The 20,306-nt window shown below is 40.5% G+C and overlaps 1 protein-coding gene across 2 annotated transcripts in view; it reads left to right on the forward strand.

Annotated features, from left to right (window-relative positions):
* Positions 1-7,910, forward strand: part of LOC104021865 (cadherin-6) — a 109,369-nt gene extending 101,459 nt beyond the window's left edge. For both annotated transcript variants that reach the window (XM_087761349.1, XM_087761345.1), the window contains one exon: positions 580-7,910. In XM_087761349.1, coding sequence (XP_087617475.1) covers positions 580-1,070 — 491 coding nt within the window. In that variant the 3' untranslated portion in view covers positions 1,071-7,910. The remainder of the gene's footprint in view (positions 1-579) is intronic.
* Positions 7,911-20,306: the final 12,396 nt, after the last annotated feature.

The following is a 20,306-nucleotide window of genomic DNA, read 5'->3' on the forward strand; positions in this document are numbered from 1 at the left end:
ATCATTCCTATGCTTTCTCAGATCGTTCTACTGCTCGCTATTCTGGAAACCCATTCAAAATTGACACTGTGTTTTTTTCAGGTTCTCCAAATTTTTCTCTAGTTATTTCTGTTCTCTCACATAGACCTTTCCCCAGTCCACCCAGTACATACTAGCCTTGTCCATAGCACAAGTTGCATCTCATCCCAGGGGTTCAAGGTAAATAACACCTAATGTTACTTATTTTGGAGAAAGTGTTTCTCCCTTCCCAACTCTCATGAAACTAGTTGTGTTCTCAAGGCAAGCAAAATTGCTATATGACTCTGGGTAAAAATGTGCCTACTGACAAAAAAATACTCCACTTGGCTTCTTAAAAGCTTGACGTCTCCTTTCTTCTAGTGCATATCCATGCCATTTCATCTCCCAAGGTACTCAGAGGCAGAGCAAGCACAGTCTGAAAACCTGACGTGCGCATTTGCAGTTTTGCAAAACATCTTTTAAAACTTCAGATTCGGGCAGAGGCACAGCATTTCTTCTGGGCTTTAATGGAGTTGGGGATTAACCTTTCCCTTTCTCTTCCCCTGTTATTTTTGTTTCCAGTTACAGTGGTGCTTTTTGCAGCACTGAGACGGCAGCGGAAAAAAGAGCCTTTGATTATTTCCAAAGAAGACATCAGAGACAACATTGTCAGTTATAATGACGAAGGTGGTGGAGAGGAAGACACCCAGGCATTTGATATCGGCACGCTGAGGAATCCCGAAGCCATAGACGATAATAAATTACGCAGAGACATCGTGCCAGAAACGCTTTTTATGCCACGGCGGACTGCAACAGCGCGAGATAACACAGATGTCAGAGATTTCATTAACCAAAGGTTAAAGGAAAATGATACAGATCCAACGGCACCCCCGTATGACTCGTTAGCAACCTATGCGTATGAAGGTAATGGTTCTGTGGCCGAGTCCCTCAGCTCCTTGGAGTCGGTGACTACAGACGGAGATCAGGACTACGATTACCTCAGTGACTGGGGGCCTCGGTTTAAAAAGCTGGCAGATATGTATGGCGCAATGGACAGTGACAAAGACTCTTAATATGTTGCCTTTTTTCTTTCTTTTCTTTTTTTTGTCTCATTTTCAGAAACAGCATTGAGATATGTAAAGTGGTTATTTCTTTCTATTTCTCCACAGCTGTCTGAAAGGGTTCTCTGTTCTACCCGTTCTAATTGTCTAATGACTGCAGTATGTGTGGATCAGCCGTCAGAAAACTTTTTCTAGTATCATTTTATGAGCTTCCAAGAGGCAAAATTCTTATTTTTTAGTGCATCCAGTTTACCAAGCCAATCTTACAGGCACGGCAGTAGTGGAGGGGGAAAAAAAGATCAGATGGGGAGCAATATTTTTACTTGTTCTGCTTATATTGTAAATTGGAGTATATTACTGTTTAAGCTCACTTGCTCTTTTTACTTGTAGTCAGACTATTCAGCTCAGACGACTGCTCTGTCAATTGTGTATTGCACATCCCAATGTAACGAGGTACCCTAGTTTACCCTATGTATTATAGTCAAAAGTAGTGGTGATGGAATGAAGGTTTATTATATGAGTAAGCTGAGAAAAAACATCAAACATGCGTTTTACTCATGAGGAGGGTAGAAAGGCCTAATGGTCATTTAAATCTAAGTGTTTTTCTAGAACTTGCCATTGTCCCCAACACACTGAATCATACTAACACACACATATATATATAGTTCATTGACTGCTATGTATATATTCTTCTGACCTAGCATTGCTGGAGAGATGTGTGTGTGTGCATGTGTGTGCGGTCAGTAGCCCCAATATCTAATTCTTAGATGGTTTCCCAGTTCTAACCCAGACTTGCTTTGTGATACGGGGAAAGTCATCTAATCCAACTCCAGATTAGATCATGACTTGGAAGCAGGAGCAGATCATAACTGTGCTTTTCTTCGTACTTCTTCATTTGGCCTCCACCTGCACATCAGTTCAGTGATGGTCACTGTGCTGGGGAGGTGAGAGCCAGACTTCTCACATCCGTCTACTTCTGCCTCTTGTTATGTGCAGGAGAGCCTCAAGGTGACTGCCACCCATTGGGGCAAAAGGAGCAACTGCAAAGGAGGAAAGAGTGCTTTTTTTGTCCTGACCTTCTCTGCCTGGATGCCCAGGGTGGCTTCCCAACTGACTTTCTGCCCAGTTTTGCTATCTGTAAAGCAGGGAAATAATGCCTACCTCATCAGGATATTGCAAGAATTATATAAGTCATTTGGAAAATGCTTTAAAGATGGAAAATGCTGGCATTCTGCCAGAGGAGGTAATTTCTCATGCTTTTGGGTGGTTGGTTTTTTTTGTTTCTGGATTCAAGCCCTGAATGTGCAAGTAAGCAAGAATCAATTGTCATTCCAGTGGCCTGAAAAATAGGGTTTATAACTATAACTCATTTTTTTAAATAAACTACTCAGCCAGGGCTGTTAAAGACTTCACCAAAAGGTAAAATTTTAATCACAAGTTTCTCTATGTGTGTTTATCTGCTTTGCCAAGCTAAGTAATTTTTGTCCAGGGGTGGTGTGAGGGAAGATGCCATAGTCTCAGGCCAAAACAATTTTCTTCACAGCTTGTGCACCACTCTGTATTTTTGTTGGTTTGTCAAATGCATGCAGTTGTTGTTCTTCAAATCCAGCCATCTAGGAGAGGCTATCTGGAAAAAACTCTAAGGGGCTGCCATGGGACATATCCAATTCCAGGAGCTAAAAGCCACCCTGCATCCCAAAGCAGGGACACAGCCCATGGCACTGGGTCAAGGAAAGAAGGAATTTTTTTTTTTTTCTTATAAATATACTTCATACATAATTAATCTCATTTATTTCATTTTGAAACAGTATTTAATACTGGAATTACAGGCATGGATCTATTTTCCCCCTCCCCCTAATCTTAAGTGAATCAGTTTGAAAACTAAACAACAGCTCCAATTTACTCTAAAAATAAAGAAAAGGGAACAAAGTTAATATAAACAAAAAATTAAAAGGGATTAAAAATTAATCCCTGGAATTCATTACTCCTAGACAGTTAAATAAAGAGAGCAGTAAGATTCCTGAGTATTAGATATAATTTCAGGCTTTGCAAACTGGCTCACAGCAAAGAGGATGAGCCAGCCATGCTGCGGTGCCCAGCTGGGACTGAGAAGGACTCCTTCGCAGTGGGGAGCACTGCACATCTACAGGCTTATGGCAAGACAGATAATGGCTTGCAGATGCCCAGCATGATCGATTAAATGGGTTTTCACAGTGGAGGAGCCCAGAGTTTCAAAGGGTCCTGAGTCCCCGATCTCACTGATGGAGGCCTCTCAAAGTCCAGCAGAGCGAGGTGCCCAACTCCATTGTTTAGGGGGACTGAACCTGTTGCACCTGTCACAATGGCAATGGCACAACTAGGCCCTTATTATGTCCTCCTGAGGGGCCCGCCATAATTTAAGATGATAAAAGCCTTTGAAAGTCTAGCCCTTCATGCCTCCCTTGAAATCAGAACATCCAGGGGGCAACCTGTCCAAAACCTGGCTCTGGCACACAGGAGGGACCATCTGGATTTCAGATACATGGAGGAGCAGCAGATGCTCAGCACCACCTGCCACAGGTCCCCCACCTCAGGCGCTCTCCTCATACAGTCAGTGGAGACAGCATACCCTCAGGGCGCTCTCCCAAATGGCTCCCTGAGGCACGCCTTTGTCCTACCTTTCACCATGTGGGGTTGCCTTGAGCAAATCTCCTCAAGCTCAGAGCCCAGCTGGATGCCCAAAGTGAGCCAGTGAGCTGTTCCTTCCCCTCCTCAGGCCCCAAGGAAACTGATTCATGTGAAGAGGGGATGACAGAGGTGGCTGTGAAACCACACACATATTTGGCTCTGCAAGCCGTCCCTGGCTCACAGGGAAGAGGGAGTCGCCATCGCTTGACTGAAGACAGACCTTGCGCCCTGAAAGGGCTGAGCCACCCTGCAGGTCAGCTTGCATTAGTCACTCCTTGGGGTGGAATAACAAGACAGGAGGATCACTGATCACCTTGTAACTACTTTCCTATGTTTGTACAGTGATTTTGTCTGATTTAGTGATTGTCAGTAGCAGTCCAAGCTCAAGTTTCTTTTTTTTTTTTTCCTTTGAATTGAAAGCTGATTTTATCTTGTCCATTGAGTGACATAGTAAATAATAGAGTGGCTACTCATGCCTGTTGTGTAAATATATTATGTATAAAATTATGTTATGTCATCACAAATATGGTGCCTCAATAGCAAATGGATTCTTCTAAGAAAATTCAAGGCAAACTCGCATCCAAATTATTATTTATGCATCTAGGTTTTAAGGTCTATTTTTTTTCCTGCAAATTAGACAGATTTAGCATCTCTCACACAGCAAGAGCAGCTCAATTCTGTCTAGTCTTCTTACTTAGCAGTACCACAAAGTGCAATTTATAAAATCAGTACTGCATTTTAAATATTGAAAGTGCCATATTGCAGTGAATACAAAACTTTGCAGTAGTATTTCTTTGCACCTTGTTGCATGCCGGCGTGCTAGATGATAGAAATGAGTATTTAACAATGCTTTCACACAACGCTATAACTGTCATTTATAGATAAACAAGTGTTAGACTATGGGCTATGAAGTGAGTTTCAAGGCTGTTTTAAGCCTGCTCTTCTTACAACTGCACCTATTTGAGAAGAAGAAATATTATTAGGAAGTTTAGCTAAACCAGGTAGAGAGATGAGCAATGGGCTTTTAATTTGGAAAAGCATCTAACCTAACGACAGGGGACCTATTAAAAGATACCAAGGAATTCAGCGGACTTAACACGAAACAGGGGCGTGTTTACATGGGAGACGTTTCCAGCCTTGTTACTGCAGAACAATAACATCTCTACACCTGAAATGGAATAAGGTTTCTAGTAGTTATACCATCCCAGCTCCCTAAAAAGCCACTTTATCCCAGGAAAAGGATTTTTTTACTCCAGAAGAATTATTATTTCAGGTTAAAAATGATTCTATCCCACAGTAGCACCAGTATGGGGAGATGCAGCAGGGGAGATGCACCAGCTCATGCCTCCAATGCAGTTGTACCAGGACATCTGTCTGTGTAGACAAGCGCTTGGAAGAGAGCTGAGGCAGTAACTTGAAGCAAGCTCTGAACAAGGGAATTCGCGGGTTTCCACAGGGCTCTACTGACAGTGCCACAGGACCATCCAAACCCGACGTAGATGGAGGCACTGTCTAACCATGAGAAAAACAAGTTGTCTATGTGTTTCTGTTATTACTGGTAAAAGAAATGCTGGGAAAGATTACAAGAAGAGGAACACTCCACCTCTACCAACAATATTTTCTAAATTTGTCCTAAGAAACTGACATAATTTACTGATATTTTTTATTTCATTAGTTATCAGGTCTTACTTCATTCTATGGATAGGTATTTCTCAGCTGTGAAATGTGAATGGAAGAGGCAACCTTCAAATAATCCAGTTTTGGAAGTAGTAGGCTACATTACAAGGCACAACACTTCCATTTCTCTGTCACAAAACAAGCAAAAAATCCCACAAAAACCAACTAACTGAATATCTGTAGTACCATAAAAAGCAGAGCGGTCATAAAGAAATAGAGCGGGGAGAAATGGCTTTGGGAATGTGTGGCTGCACATGTACAGTATGAATAAATAGAAGGGAAATAATGACCATTGGAAGCTAGTCGTGTCTCAAAACCAGACTTATCCATGTTGAGCAGGGGCAACAGTGCATAGTCACTTCTAACACTTCCAGGTTTCCTAGAGCAGCCAAAGGGAGATTTGCAGGGATGGGAAAAAAGACATCATCTTTTTCAGACCAAGCAAATTAAATCCAGGCCATTTCCATGCAAATCTCTAGGAAAGAAAGTCCCTTTGTCATGATTATTACTAAAATGTGTTAAATTTCTGTGGCAGATCTATCTTGGTGGCCTTCTGCAGGGTGAATTATGGACAGTGATTCTGAGCAGGTAACTGACTGCTAACACCACCATGTTAGCCTTCCTGCCACCACCTGTTTTAAATCTCTCTGTGTTTCCTTTGGCTATAAGTAGTATTGAAGGATTTCAGAAGACCACTGTCCCAACTGGATGCTACTGTCCCCTGCCCATTTGTGTTTCAATTAACACTGCAGTCTGAAGTCCCTTGTCAAATGAGAGCTGACAAATTAACAGTCATTATGCTACTTCCAATGAGTATGAACTGTGACGTAAGTTGTGAAAGGCAATGTTTTTTCCAGTCCCTCTAGACCTGTGAAACAACAGCCGCCTCCAATAAGCGTCAAAGCCACAACTTTTTTATTTTCAGTGTAGTCTTTAGAAAGGCTTGTTTTCTTAGAGATTGTTTCTGTACTTAAGAAAGAAGACGAACAAAAGCATATTTAATGTCTACAGCCTCATGCATTGTTCCAGAAGGAAGGAAAAACATGGCAGCCAATGCAATGTTTTAATGGCAGTCTCTCCCCTCAATAGTTTTATTTAGACACAGCTGAGACAATCTTGATCCTGCCCATCATTTTGCAATATTACATATTTCAGACCAGACCTGTGTTTGTCATACACTAAACACTTTCCTGAAGAGTTCATAAAATTCAGCAGTAGGTATCCAAAAGCCATGACTGGGGTTACAGGGAGTACAAGATTCAGAGAACTGGGAGTTTCAGGAAGAACAGAAAGTGAATTGCATGGGGGGGGGGCGGCAAAGGCAATCAGTCATATGCAACGCAGGCCCATGGCACTTAAAAGCCACAAAGCTGTCATATTATGCATAGAGTCACCGGATTTCAAAGGAGCTTTTACAGAACCTTCTCTTACTTTTTTTTTTTTTTTTTTGCATGTATCTTTTTCTTTCTTTAAAAAAAAAAAAAAAAAGAAAAAAGAAGAAAGGAGAAAAAAAAAAAAGCTAACTTCAAATTTTTCCTTCCACAAGGTGATTTGACAAATAAGGTATATATCCAGCATATAGAGAAATCCTTTCCACTCCCGTGGGCTTTTGACCTTTCCTATGTGACTGCACTATTTATGTAAATATACTTGGAGACTCTTTCTATAAGCTTTTAGTTTTCTACAATCTATTACTTTAGTGTTTATTAAAGAAACAAATGTATAGAATTATTAAGCATTCAGGTGAACATAACAAAGAAACAACACTGCAAACACAAAATTGTTCTGGATTTTGACACACAAAACACTCTTCAGAATCACTGTACTGTTTTAATTCTGTGAATTTCATTGCTTTGAAAAATTAAACTTAAAAGAAAGGCCTTATAATAAATGCTATGTGCATCTTAACTGTGTTACTGAGAGAAATCAATCTGGCAAACTCCTATTGCGATTTGTGATTTTTAAACCCTTAAAATAAATGCTTTTCGGTATTGATTTTTTTTTAATTAAAAATACTTCCAAGCATAAATTGAACCTGATGCCACCATCTGTGAAGATTTACTTGCTGGCTTGCTCCAGCCACACAGTCTCTCGCGATGTCATCCCCTGTTTGTGCCAAGGGAGCCTCAGCATCGGATGGATCTGGTCACTGCTCAGCACAGAGGGACATTTGCGGGTGATAAGATTTTTGTCACCCAAGAGATTTACACCTAGAAGCTTTCCTGTATTGCAAAGAGACCCATGCTGGAATGATTACCTCTTCTGCAGTGTGGATGAGCAATTTGTTATGATCAGATGGCAAGTGTGCACTCTCTCCCTTATATTTCCTGTTCACTGTACTGGCTTCTTTTTGGGGGGTGGGGAGCAGGGGGAAATGAAATTTAAGGATTTAATGAGAAACCAATTTGAACAACAATTTCTCACAGACAGAGTGAATTTGCCTTTTTGCAAATTGATTTTTGTAACAAGTTATTTATATGATACTACTTAATAAATTGTTTTTTCTAACTTGTTTTTTTTTTTTTTTTTTCCTAATTCTCTCAATCTGTGGTTTGAATTTACAAAGCTGTCATAAAGATAAGCCTTCAAAAAGATTCTGCAATCACTTTAAGACACAGGGGTAAATTTGTTCAGTTTTTCAAATGCCATTTGTAAGTGTCTGGCTTGCAACACTCTAAGAGAAGCAAGATCACTATCCTGGGATCAGTGAGGCCTCCCAAAAGAGTGATATAATTTCAGAAGGCATCATTTAGTGATGCTTACTATGAGGAGGATATTAGTATATGATCACATGCCAAATTTTGACTAGCCAAGGTTTCCCAGGAAGTCAGGAGGAGTTTTACCCAAGTAAAGCACGTGGAATACCTTCCTTGAAGCATATAAAGATCATAGAATTTATAGTAGCACTGTTCAGTTATTTGCCTTTCATTGTATGAGGTCCAAAAAAGACTTAAAGGCTCAGTTCACTTATGGAGAGTCCAAATGTCATTTGCAATATCTTTTTACATAAGGAGAACAACCGCCAGAGAAAATTACTCATTTTAGCACTTCCTTAATAAAAGATCTGTCTACATCTCCAGAAATTCCGTCATGTTTACATTTCTTCCTAAATACAAGGACAAAGAAAAGAATGGGAAAGGTCACAGCAAAGTAGTACTTCATCAAAAGCATTAAAATAAACCACAAAAAGCAACCAGTTTAACACTGAAACCCTGATGCGGTTTATGAAAGAACTGAGGAACTTTTCTAACTGGTGAGGGGAATTAGCCTAAACAGCCACCTGCAATCGTTGGTGGACCTCCAGAAGAAAACTTCTGTATGAATAGCCCAAGAAACCAGCTTTTTTTAGACACTCAATAGTAGATCATAAGGCTATAAATACATAGGTCTACATAGTAATTAAAAGTGTTTATTTTTAACTATATCTCATTATCTGGAGACCAAATCACAGAAACTAAGCACAGCACTGCGCACAGAGGATGTATCTACTTCCCCTCCACACCCTCCGGTAAGGGTACACACTTGCAGGTGCAAGCACAGAGAGGCTGCAGTTACCCTGTCTCTTGGCTCTGTTACTTTTTGCACAAGATTTCACAAAACATCAGCTTGAGCTTTTAATCTTCTAAATGAAGACAGTAGTAGCAGCAGCAGGAATCCTGGTTGTCCACCTGCTGAGAGGTGCTCTGGGCTCTGCAGCCCTCCATGTGTACTGAGGCTCTGAGTGCCAAAAGCAGAACAGAAGGACCCTACCACTTTTATTTACATGAAAGAGGAATCTGCCATATTTCTTATCTTCTTATTTGATTTACTATACCAAAGAGCACGTCAATCACAAAGAAAAGGCAACTACAGGCTAGTATTTCAGCCAGAAAACACATTTGATTCTCAGACATTAATTTACCAGGTTTATCTATGTAAAATAACTCCCCCCCCAACAAGCAACACAAAACACAAACCCCCCAATATTCATCTTTCATTAATACTACCAAAGTCATCACAGAGACAAGTTAGCCAGACAAGCCATTAAAGCCTACAGTCTCTTACTTTAAAAAAAGTTTAACCAGTCCTTGTTGAATTTTAAGGACAGCTCAAACAAGGAAACCAAAGAAAACAGCAATACATTTAACTGGTGCTTTAATACTTGCATTAAAATTGCAGGAATAATCACTTACATGAGCAGCCAAGTGAATTCAGTGTTGGTCCTTCCAATTTTAATCTCAGATAATGTTACTTTTGATGCTGTAAATGAAATCCAAGTTTGTTGGATAAGGTACAGACATTTTAATTTTTTTTTTAAAGTATATATTCTTATCCAAAGCCTTTAAAGCCTTTCCTCTTTCTTACCAGCACTAGCACATCTTTCTGTTTTTAGCACAGCCAGCTGTCTAGCAGATACCCATCCTCCACATTTTCTTTTCTCCAATCTGACCACACCAACTAACAGGTTCTCGGCAGACAACTGTCCCCACAACAGTTCCACAAGTATCTCTGTCCCTCCAATCAGAAAAGCTGATTCCACTTTCCTTATTCCCCACAAACTGGAAAGCAAACATGAGCATTATCAGAAGTCCTCAGTCACTATTTCAGAATTACTCTAGTACTCATTATGCATTTTTTAACTTTGGCAAACAACAGAGTGCACAAAACCACGTATGTTTTTATTGCTGTGGAGATACTCATGGCCTGATAGGACCTTATTACATATCTTACTTTATTTAAGCAAAAGAGAAAAAAACTTACTAGGATCAGGGGAACAGAGTCAGGAAGACTGTATGCAAGGGAACATACTGACCTAAATCTTCCAAAAAGCTTGGGGGTGGTTCCTCCTTTATAAAAAGAAAAACAAAGCAAAAAACAAACTCGAAAAACAAGAACCACCTGTATACAGCTTTCCTTGTACCCCCTGCTAGAACTTTGTCTTTCTTAACTCGGAACTGTGCTGGCTGTCTACTCATGCATGCATCTTAATTAATAAATAAATGAATAAATCCCCTCCTGATTGCTTTTACATGTTTTTCTAAACATCTGCTTCTACCTACATTGTTAGACAAAGCTGCTCTCTTCTACAACTCAGCTGGGGAACTTATTTCTCTTTCTCTCTCAGGATTCAATCAGGTATTTCATGTCAATTATCTTAATTGGAAGCAAGCTTAACCCATTTCCCAATTACAGCTCCAGCTTACTAGAAAAAAAAACCTCTCAAACCTCCTTTAATAAAATACAATAAAACCAGAAATGCCCCCAAAGAACAAACCTAAACTTTGGTAACAAGACATTGAAAAGAGGACTGAATACACGAGCTCTAGTAAGTGAAAGAGTAAGGAAGCTGGTGTAGGGAGAGAAAGAGAGAGTGGGGGTCCAGCTGGCTCGGTCTCTGACACAGCATTCCTATAAGTCTGCTTATTGTTGGCTCACAGAGGGTGCACGCTTCACCCTGTTACTCCTTTCATATACTTTTCTCCCCCACGTACCAAGGCTTCCCTGTCAGAACCAAAAAACAGAGCTAGGTGCACCTTTGTTTTGCCACTGCTGGGCATTTTGATGGCCTAGCTTTTCTATAGTTAGAGTACGGAGCCAGGTTCTCTCTGCCGCCTCCTTCTCACACCGGTCCCAGACTCCATCATTCATGTTCAGGTGGACATGAACTTAATACCTATTGCCAAAGACAGAAAGCCTAAAGGAATAAAAGTAATCCAGTGACAAAAGGACTAAGCCACCTGTTACTACTCCAAATTATGGCTGGGTTAGCCACACCTCTTCACATGGCCTTCATTCTCTTGCTTACCCATTTTTTGTCACTGTCAAATGCATCAAATCTAGAGTTTCCTGGACCAGACACACCCCTTATTACATATCTGTGAAGGCAACAGATTTCAGCCTTTCTATTTGGCTTCCTGTGGATGCCACCAGCTTTTTGAGAGGCACCCACCTTTTATGCACATGCTGGATACTAGTCTAAGAAGCCACGAGTAGAAATTATTCCACGTGTTCTACTATCTACTTGCACGGAGTGCAGGACAAACAGGAAAAATATTTAGCCCACAAGGTTATAATATTCTGCCCGCCTACAGCATCTGCCAGGTACTGATCCAATGACGAGTGTTTCCCCCTTACCAAGTTTGCACATTCAGAAATAGTAACTATGATGCTATTTTGATTTTGTTGTTTTCTGGTATTGTCAACATTTCTCTAAACAATTTTTACAGTTGTTTTTGAGCAACAAAGAAAAGTCAAAACTACACTTTGAGATTCACCGTTCTAATATCTTGGTATTTAATCAACTTGTAATATAATATTGATTACAAATGCCCTGGAGACAAGAGATTGGTACTTTCCTTTAGAGCAAATACTTCATATAGCTCTTTATTGCAGAAAGAGCTTTTCAAATGTTTTAATACCAAATATCCATCTGGCCCATGGGCTCACTCTCTTGCGCAGTCAGAATTTTATCATTGATTCTGGCAGGAGTGAAATGGGACTGCTGAAAGACAACACGTTAACTGTTTGATGACCAGCATGAAGCGCAGCAGAGGACAAAGTGACTCAGATTATAGATGTTGTTCCTGAGGACTATGAATTAAAAGAACCACATGGAAACAAAGATTTCTGGCACGAGGAGATATAAAACATTGTGCCAAGACTTCAGCATTTCATTTTATTGCCCATTAACAATTACCTTGCAAAACCAAAAAAAACCCTCATTGTATGTCAGCTGAGACATCATCAGATCCTGTCACCTGTCTCCCTTCTCTCAGTTCCTCTCCACTGGAAGGTTGTGTCCCTGCTGTAGGCAGCGCTTGCTTTGTGCCAGCTCTGGCCACCCCTCCTGCATACCCAGACTCTAGACCAACTGGGCCCAAGCTGAACTGCAAACTTTTCTTTCATTCAGCTCTTGTTCTTGCATCTCCTTTCTTTTATCCTCTGGATAGCCTACATACAGTCATAAACATTTACACTATATACTAACTATATACATATAAAGCTGTTATGCTAATGGTTACTCAGTCTTATCACCTTACTCCATCCTGTCTTTTGAAACCCTGCCAGGTACTTAGCCCACGCTCTGGTTTACCCCTACAAGTGTGAATGAACTACTCACATTTCACTGATGCACATAGTTCTGAGCACTCTCTAGGTGACTTTTAATTGTTGGTAAAGTCCAAAAGACCTTTGCTGTATGTGCAGTACTGCCAGCACACGAGTTATTCCTGTCATCGCTGGAGTGATGAAGTGAGAAAATGAAAACTATTGTGATGAAGTGAGAAAATGCAAACTCCAGAAGATACTTTGATTACTCAAGGGAAAATCCTTTCCACTTAGACTGCCTTCCCACTGCCCAATCTCTTTGGGACAGCAGTGAGTTAGAGGCCACCAGAACTCTTTTTAGGCTCCCTAGCAAATAAGGCACATTTTTTATTTGGTGTGAGGGCTGTTGAGTACAGGAAAGGGAGACAGAAATATCATTCCTCCAACACTGAAAGGAAGGCCCAGAAAGTAGCTTTAGGAAGTCCTTTTTCCTGTGAAAACAGTGGCCAGCTAGTGCTCTCTTCCTACCTGTTCATCCCGTTAGTACCAGCCATGGAAAAGGGAGAAAAGAGTCTGTTCGTTTGTCTCACCTAAGGACAAAAGGGGTTGATGCTGCAGGAAATGTAAAGAAGTGCTAAGGGTCAGCTGGAGAAATGTTGTTCCTGATGGAAATATAACTTGGACTGTCATAAAGTGTTAGGGGACATATTTACATCTCTCCCGTAAACCTGAACCATTAATATGGCAGGCACATGAGAGCTGATCAAGGGGAACTCGGAAATCCAAAGACTGCTTGAAAAATGTGGAGTTGGTTCCTAGAACCTGATGGGGGTTCAGAAACTGATGTTGAATTTTTCTCTATTTTATGATTATTCAGTCTGTCAGTTCACTGAAACTAAAGGCACTAGTCCTGGTGCATAAAATGAAAAATATGCATAAATCTGGGCAAGACTGGTGCCTTATTTTCTTCAGCTCTGGGACAAGGATTCAAACTCTAATCAGTCTGGACTGTTATTTGAAAAAACACTTCCATGCTTGTGAAGACATGCTGATATGCTGCAGGTATGAGAGTTTATACTCATGACAAAATCATCATATGTACTGCTAGGCACTGTCTGTTCCAGTCCACAAAAACCCTGCCGCTTTACTGCATTAGATTTCTCATCCATTTGCTGTAGCAACTCCAAGTCATTTACCATGAAGTCAGAATAAGAATACTTAGACAAAGAAGCTTTGGAGAGAACTCGCAAACATGTGAATATGCTCTAGGCCAGGATTCATTGACACAATTAATGCCATATCCACAAACTTTCTCCATTTGGGGGCACTGCTACAGTGCTCACTTCTTTGAAATTGGTTTTATACGCATGTACTGGTGTATCCCTCTGCAATAAACGACAAAATGATGGCCTGTTTAATTTCCTATTATGTCCCGGATTAACGCAATGCCCTCCTTTGTTGCCAATGGTTCTGCACCTGTAGGAGGATGCTTGTCTAATCACATCTTGCTTGCCATGTCCTGGTTTTATGAAGTTAGCTTTGTTTTGCTGTGAGGTAATTATATTTAAGTTGCACTGGGCTGCACAGTTTAAATGAATAAACAATACTTTGGCATATATTGGTTGCAAAAGGTCTTGGACTTAGTTTGTTTAGAAGAAAAAAAAAGAGGAGAAGGAAACGAAGTCCCCAGTCTCCTATTACAGCGTGTGGACAGACGGCTGCATCTGTGCAGAGCGACAGAGTAAGCCAAGGAATAATTTACCAGGCTATTAAAGAGGAAAAAATAATAATGTTACCAAATGTTTAGCATTACTGAAACATTTATAGCCCCATCATACCAGCTATTCTGTACCTGAACAGCCTAAAACTCACACACGTGTATGTGTTTACACAAACAGGCTCTTTATGTGTTACAGATAATTCAGACTCAATAATTACTTTTTTCAAAAAAGTATTTTGTCAGGGAAAAAAAAGGTCAAACTTCTTGTGTTTTCTCATATTTACTTCTATATATGCTAGAAGAAGTGAATCTGCTAGGCATAAAGACACAGTTTATGACTTGTTGATAATTCTATGGAGAATTAGTATGAATTTATATTTTGTGCTTTCTTAGCTCTGGCTGAGTTGAAAGACTTGATTGTTAATTTAAAATATTTATTTGTTTATTTTAAAAATCATTTTAGTTACTCTAAAAGAAAAATTTCATCAGGGAAGCACTATCAGTCTTTTTAACTAGAGTGGCACAAATAGTATCTTTATAACGTGGTGCCTATTGTACTTAAGGCTTGAGCTACAATAAGCACAATGCTCCTTCAAATTCCCCCATCTAAAAGAAAGGTGATTTTCTTTATTCAAGCCTCTTGAACTAAGAAAGAAAGGGAGAGGAGTTAGATACAGCTCTTTGTAGCACTGCTTAGATGTGAAGTTTAATCATAAAGTGCAGCACTGTTTTTAAATGTTTCAAAATGTAAAATAGAGATGCATTCAGACCTGCCTCATAAATGGGCCATTCTAGTTGAAACTTTGAAAAATGAATTCCTGGCTCTGCTTCTTTTTACTGAGAAAGAAAACATAGTGGCCTTCTGGGGCAAGATCTTTAAAGATTTTCGATGAGATTTATGCGGCAGAAAGAGCTCTCAGAGACAAATCGATATAACTAAGTACAGCACGCTCATACAATCACGCTGATCAGGAAAACTGGCTGCATCATCAGAGGGCTGTCATTTTCTCACTTGCATTGTGTGAGATTGCCTAAGCTTTCTCACAACATTGAAACCAAACCCTCCGGTTGACAGCAGCCAGTGACAACAGGGGGTTCAGGGCGAAGGAGCTGTATCTTCTCAAGCTCGTGGGTTGCTATGCACGTTTCTTTTTCTGACAGACTTGAGATTCCCATTCCCTGGCACCGTATTGCCAGCACAGGCACATTCTCAGATTGCAGCTGTCCCTCTTTACTGCTTAGATAATCTTTATAAACAAATATGAGGCCAGAGATCGCAGGGAAAAGTATATTCTGGCACTTTTTATACATCCAATCTATTTCTTTATTTGGGGATAGTTTTAATCAGTCTATCTGCAAAGAATGGAAAGACAATGCCTTATCTTGAACTGCTAAGCGAGATGTTTCTGATCACCAGTTCTTCACTCTCTTGTCATCAGATGAACTGATCGCATGGTGTCTTTTTGCTTGGCTCCTTCTACTTCATATTAATTCCCACAGCATGGCCCCTTGGCATTGCTCTGGTTTTCTTTAGCTGCTGTTAGGCATTTTCAGGTTGATGAAGAACTGGTAAGGGCAGGGCTCTGCTGTTCTCAGCACTGCACGGAGAAAATGGCAGTCCCCACCCCAGCAGCCTTACCAAGAACAGGTAGCAGATGTCTGAAAGAATTCAGGTGTAAACCAGTAAAATCAGGAAATGAAGGATTAGGAACTCAGCCTGCCTAGTTACTTCTGGAAATCCTGTTAGACATCTACAGGCAGGTCAGTGTGCTTAAATATAGCCATAAACCTGGCCTGGCCTTTCTTGAATGGCAAAGCATCCAAAGCAGGACATGCACACTGAATGCCATTCTTGCATTTTCATTGCAGAGCACAGACTCTGCCTACTTGTTCAAATGCATGCGCCAGACTCACGTATGTACGACAAGTTATGCAGAACCTGTGCAAGTCTGGGCAGCTTGTGAATGAGATATGCACCAGTGAGAAATTAAAGCTATGGGAATATGAAGTCCTACTTGAAAAAAATGAGGGCTATAGGTTTGGGTTTTTTTTTTTTTTTGCCTAACTAACTGCAGCAGCTGGCTTAGCAGTACAAGAAGTTTGCTGCTGATGTACATTAAAAGCACAAAACAGCATGATAAAAGAGAGAATATTATGCAGTATTTTTGTGGAAATGTCCCTCGCAGCATTTTAAGGTCAGTTCTGCTACTTAACTATTAGTCTTAAATATATGAGAAAAAGATCACATGTAAAATTAGTCAAAATGCTTAGCTGTACTGGTGATAAAAAGAGATGGGGAGCATACAAATTAGGGAAAGAGAAGAAAAAAGAACAGCACTGAAAAGAGCAACACAGGACAAAAGAGAAACCTCAGGAGGAAAATGAACACAGCCTGTAAATATCTTCAAGGTAACAATGTACATGAAGGATGGGAAGTACGTCTCAGAAGAAAACAGAAAAAGAAGTAATGGCAATAAGCAAAGGAAGGAAAAGTTTAGGCTAAACATGAGCAAAAATCTAAGAGTAATAAGGCTAGTGAAAAATTCAAAGGTAGCTAAGGTGCAGTTAATGCACATATTTAAGAACACTGGACCAAGAATAAAATGATGAAAAGATAAGATCTGTAAAATTAAAGTTTTGAGAGGAAACAAAGAAGAAAGTCTTCCCTGGCACCCTGTCTATGATTTTTCTCCACAATGGGCTGATCAACTTCAGATTGGCACAGTGTTCAAATTCTGTTACTTGCAACATACCTGTTTTCTCATTACACCTGCTTGTTCGTAATTTTTTTTTCTTTTGTGGCAGCTGACATCAGTGCTATTCTTTTCTCTATTTTTTATCTTATTTGACTTCTCATCAGTTATACTTCAGTCACCGCACCTCCTCAGCTCATCATTTTGTTCCCTTTCCATCCAGCTCCTTCAATCAGTATATAGACACAGATGCTTCTTTTGCAGTGAGCACTGATTTGACTGTATGTTCCTTCAGTTGCATTTGCCTCAGGCATTGCGAATTCTGTCGTGTTCCAAGAAAGCCTGTAGCTGTTCAGGTGTACGTGGTGACTGTTAAAAGCTGTGCAAATGGATGACCCTTGTTTAACATGGGGCTGGTTTTCAGTAGGTCTTTCAACAGACATCTGTGTTTCACTAAGTACATTATGATTTAGTACACAGCATAGATGTTGTTTCATCAGCAGTATCTCCTTGATATTTTGACAAACTGTAAATTCATGCTTTTAAAGTCTCAGTTGCTTGCATGCCAAGGTTTCATTTCAAGGTTCAACTTTCAGCTCAATACAGATGCTTTTTAAAGCCAAGGGAAGGACCCTATCAAGTCAGATGAGTTTAGAATGAGACCTTATGCTTCTGTTCAAGCTTAAGTAACCCAGAACATAAATTTGCCATTTAGATCCTTTACTGTGCAGTCAGTTCAATAGCTTCCACTTCTGCTATCACAGACGGCATTCTAATTCAACGATCTGTTTTAAGTCCTCACACAACTCTCCATACCTTTTTATGCAAGTGCTCAAAAACCCATAACAGACTTACACTTCCAATACTATAAGGTCAAGAAGTGCTATTTTCTGCTTTTGCAGATGGGCAATTGACTCTCAGTTAAAAAGGAGCTGGGTGCCTACATAACCTTGATGACCTATGCCAAAAGGACTTCTGTGGTGTTCCAGTAGCCCTTAAGCTTTTCCTGGAAAAAGCACTTGAACCCGAGTTTCCCAGTGCGTGACTGCAACACAGGGAAAGCTGGATGGAGCCAAAGCACTGCTATGGATGCAAGGGCAGGTTGGTGGAGCAGTATGGCATACTCATGCCAGCCCAGGGACACTGACAGGAGGCAAAGGGGAGAGAAAGGAATGACAAAGCTCATAGTCCTTTGACATTTTTCTCCTCATTTTGCCATTCTAAAGTTGCCCGTGCTGGGGTTAATGAACAACTATGCATGACAATACTAGAGGAACAAAGTAGACTGCAGTTTTTACCTCTCTCCCGCATTTTCCATAGCAGTGACCAGATTTTGGGATGTAACCTCTGTAAATGCTCTCTCATTACCTTCCTACTAATTAGTCTCATTTCATTTATGAGGTGTATTATCTGGGGATTTTATATGGTTTAACACAAAAAATAAAGCTTCTTGACATTTGAAAATACTCTCACTTTGGACAAACTGTCACTCCTCCTCACATCTGCACATAATGGGATGGCTGAAGGAGTCATCTGAGGATAAAGAAGCGTCCTCCGCACAGCAATGGCTATGCAAAGTGTTAAGGAGGCTATGCCATGCTGGCTCAATTTGAGCACTTGTGTCTTATTACAGCTATATGCCACAAACGTTTAAAGCCTAGATTCAACTCATCTCACTATGGGCATTGGACTCATCAGAAAGATTAAAGAGCTGTCACCCTTCAGTTCTCAGACAAGAGTGGGTGATTCATCCTGCCTAAGCCATGAACTAGTCCCTGGAGGTGTTGCTTTCTCTCTCCACTTATCACAGGAGGTCCTAGGGGCCATAGCTATGACTTCGGTGTCTACTATTTGGTAGGATGCATTTCAACCTTGGAGTTTAGTACAGTAGATGAACTTGCCAGGAGTTCTTGAGTTTGGGGCATTTTCTTTTTCTATAAATGCAACTTGCTGCAAGTTCTAACTTCAGACATATTGTCCTTAAAAGCCTGTTGTGCCAGCCTATGCTTCCCTCCACTGCTCTGTGTGCTTACATGCATACAAGCTGACCATTACTGAAAATTCATCCTAGAGCAGCAGAAGCCAAACCAGCACACTTCCTCCACTATATTGGCTAAGGTACTTAAAAAAACGGAGGCTATTGTGCAGATCCAGGTATGTTCACAGGTCGCTGGTATTCACCTTCAGCAAAATAACAGCCCTCAGTCTTTTCTCCACTATCTCCTCCTTGGAAAAGTGAGAGGGATCAATGAGGATTAAAATTGTGAAAGTGCCATGCCAGAAGTCAAAAGAGGAGCTGCTTATCTCTGTTCACTGGAACCTCTTCTGATGGAGTGTCTCCTCCAGACTTGCCTTCGCTACGTATGCCTCCTTGTATGGAAAAATTGCTGAACAAAAGCAACTGAGTTAAGGTGAACATCTTGAGTTGTATTACAAGTTTTAAGACAGAAGGATGTGATCTATTCTGAAAGTCCCTGATGATTTATTTAGTGGGCATATTTTTACATTGTTTCCTTTAACATCAGAGAAAAGGTGCCTTTGGAGAGGCACAGCTTTTATCTCATCTTCTTTAAAATCACACCACAGATCTCAAAAGAAAGGCTATGCCATGTCAGAATTTAAAACATTCACCTTATGGCTGTCACCCAAAGTAGATGAAATATGTGCCACCAAGTTTTAAACGCTTGCTCATGCTGCCAATCACAGTCAGATTCTCAACTGAATGATATAAGTTCCCACTGCTTCCCTGAAGTGACGAAGCTGACTCTTTTTATACCAGAAAAGGATTTGGCCCTTAAGTTTCAGCATCTTCCAAATCCAAAGTAGTTTTATCCAGTTGAATAATTTATCATCATAACCTATTTTTCATTAATTTGACTATGCTCTTGTTCCTCTCGGGCTTGGTACTTACAGTGTAGCTCTACCGCAAAAAACAACGATGTGAAATTAGCACTTTCTTACTCAGCAGATCCCTTTTCTGCGTGAAGTCAGAAAGAGTCCTGCTTAACTTACCATAAAAAGTACTAAAATCTTTTTTTTCCCCCTTCCCTGCTTTTCACCCAGCAGAACCAACACAGCTAAGGGGAAGCAAACAGGGCCGGATTTTTAGCTCGTGTATTTATGGGACTGTTAAATGAACTGCAGGGCCACTTGAGCAGCCTCCAGATCTCTGAATTGTGACCATCGTTAGACTCCCGCTGCAGACAGCGGAGGGCTGTACGTACAAGCAGAGCTTGTAAAGCTGTTGTCACTGATGACACACAAGTCAAAACAACGCAAGTTCCCAATCCTAGCTGACGTGCTCAACTCAACAGAGACAGTCAGTCACGTGCTTAAAATTAATCTTAGGCATAAGCATTGCAGGATCAGGGCCGCTACAAGTCTAGGGACTAAAAACCAAATGAGGCTATTTGTTGATGTGCTGCAAAATAAGTCAGGTGTGAACCTTTCTGCACCAATCCTGAG

The sequence above is a fragment of the Nipponia nippon genome, unplaced genomic scaffold (genome assembly GCF_047370975.1).
Source record: "Nipponia nippon isolate SJK-2023a ecotype South Korea unplaced genomic scaffold, ASM4737097v1 scaffold_1, whole genome shotgun sequence".
Classification (NCBI taxonomy): Eukaryota; Metazoa; Chordata; class Aves; order Pelecaniformes; family Threskiornithidae; genus Nipponia; species Nipponia nippon.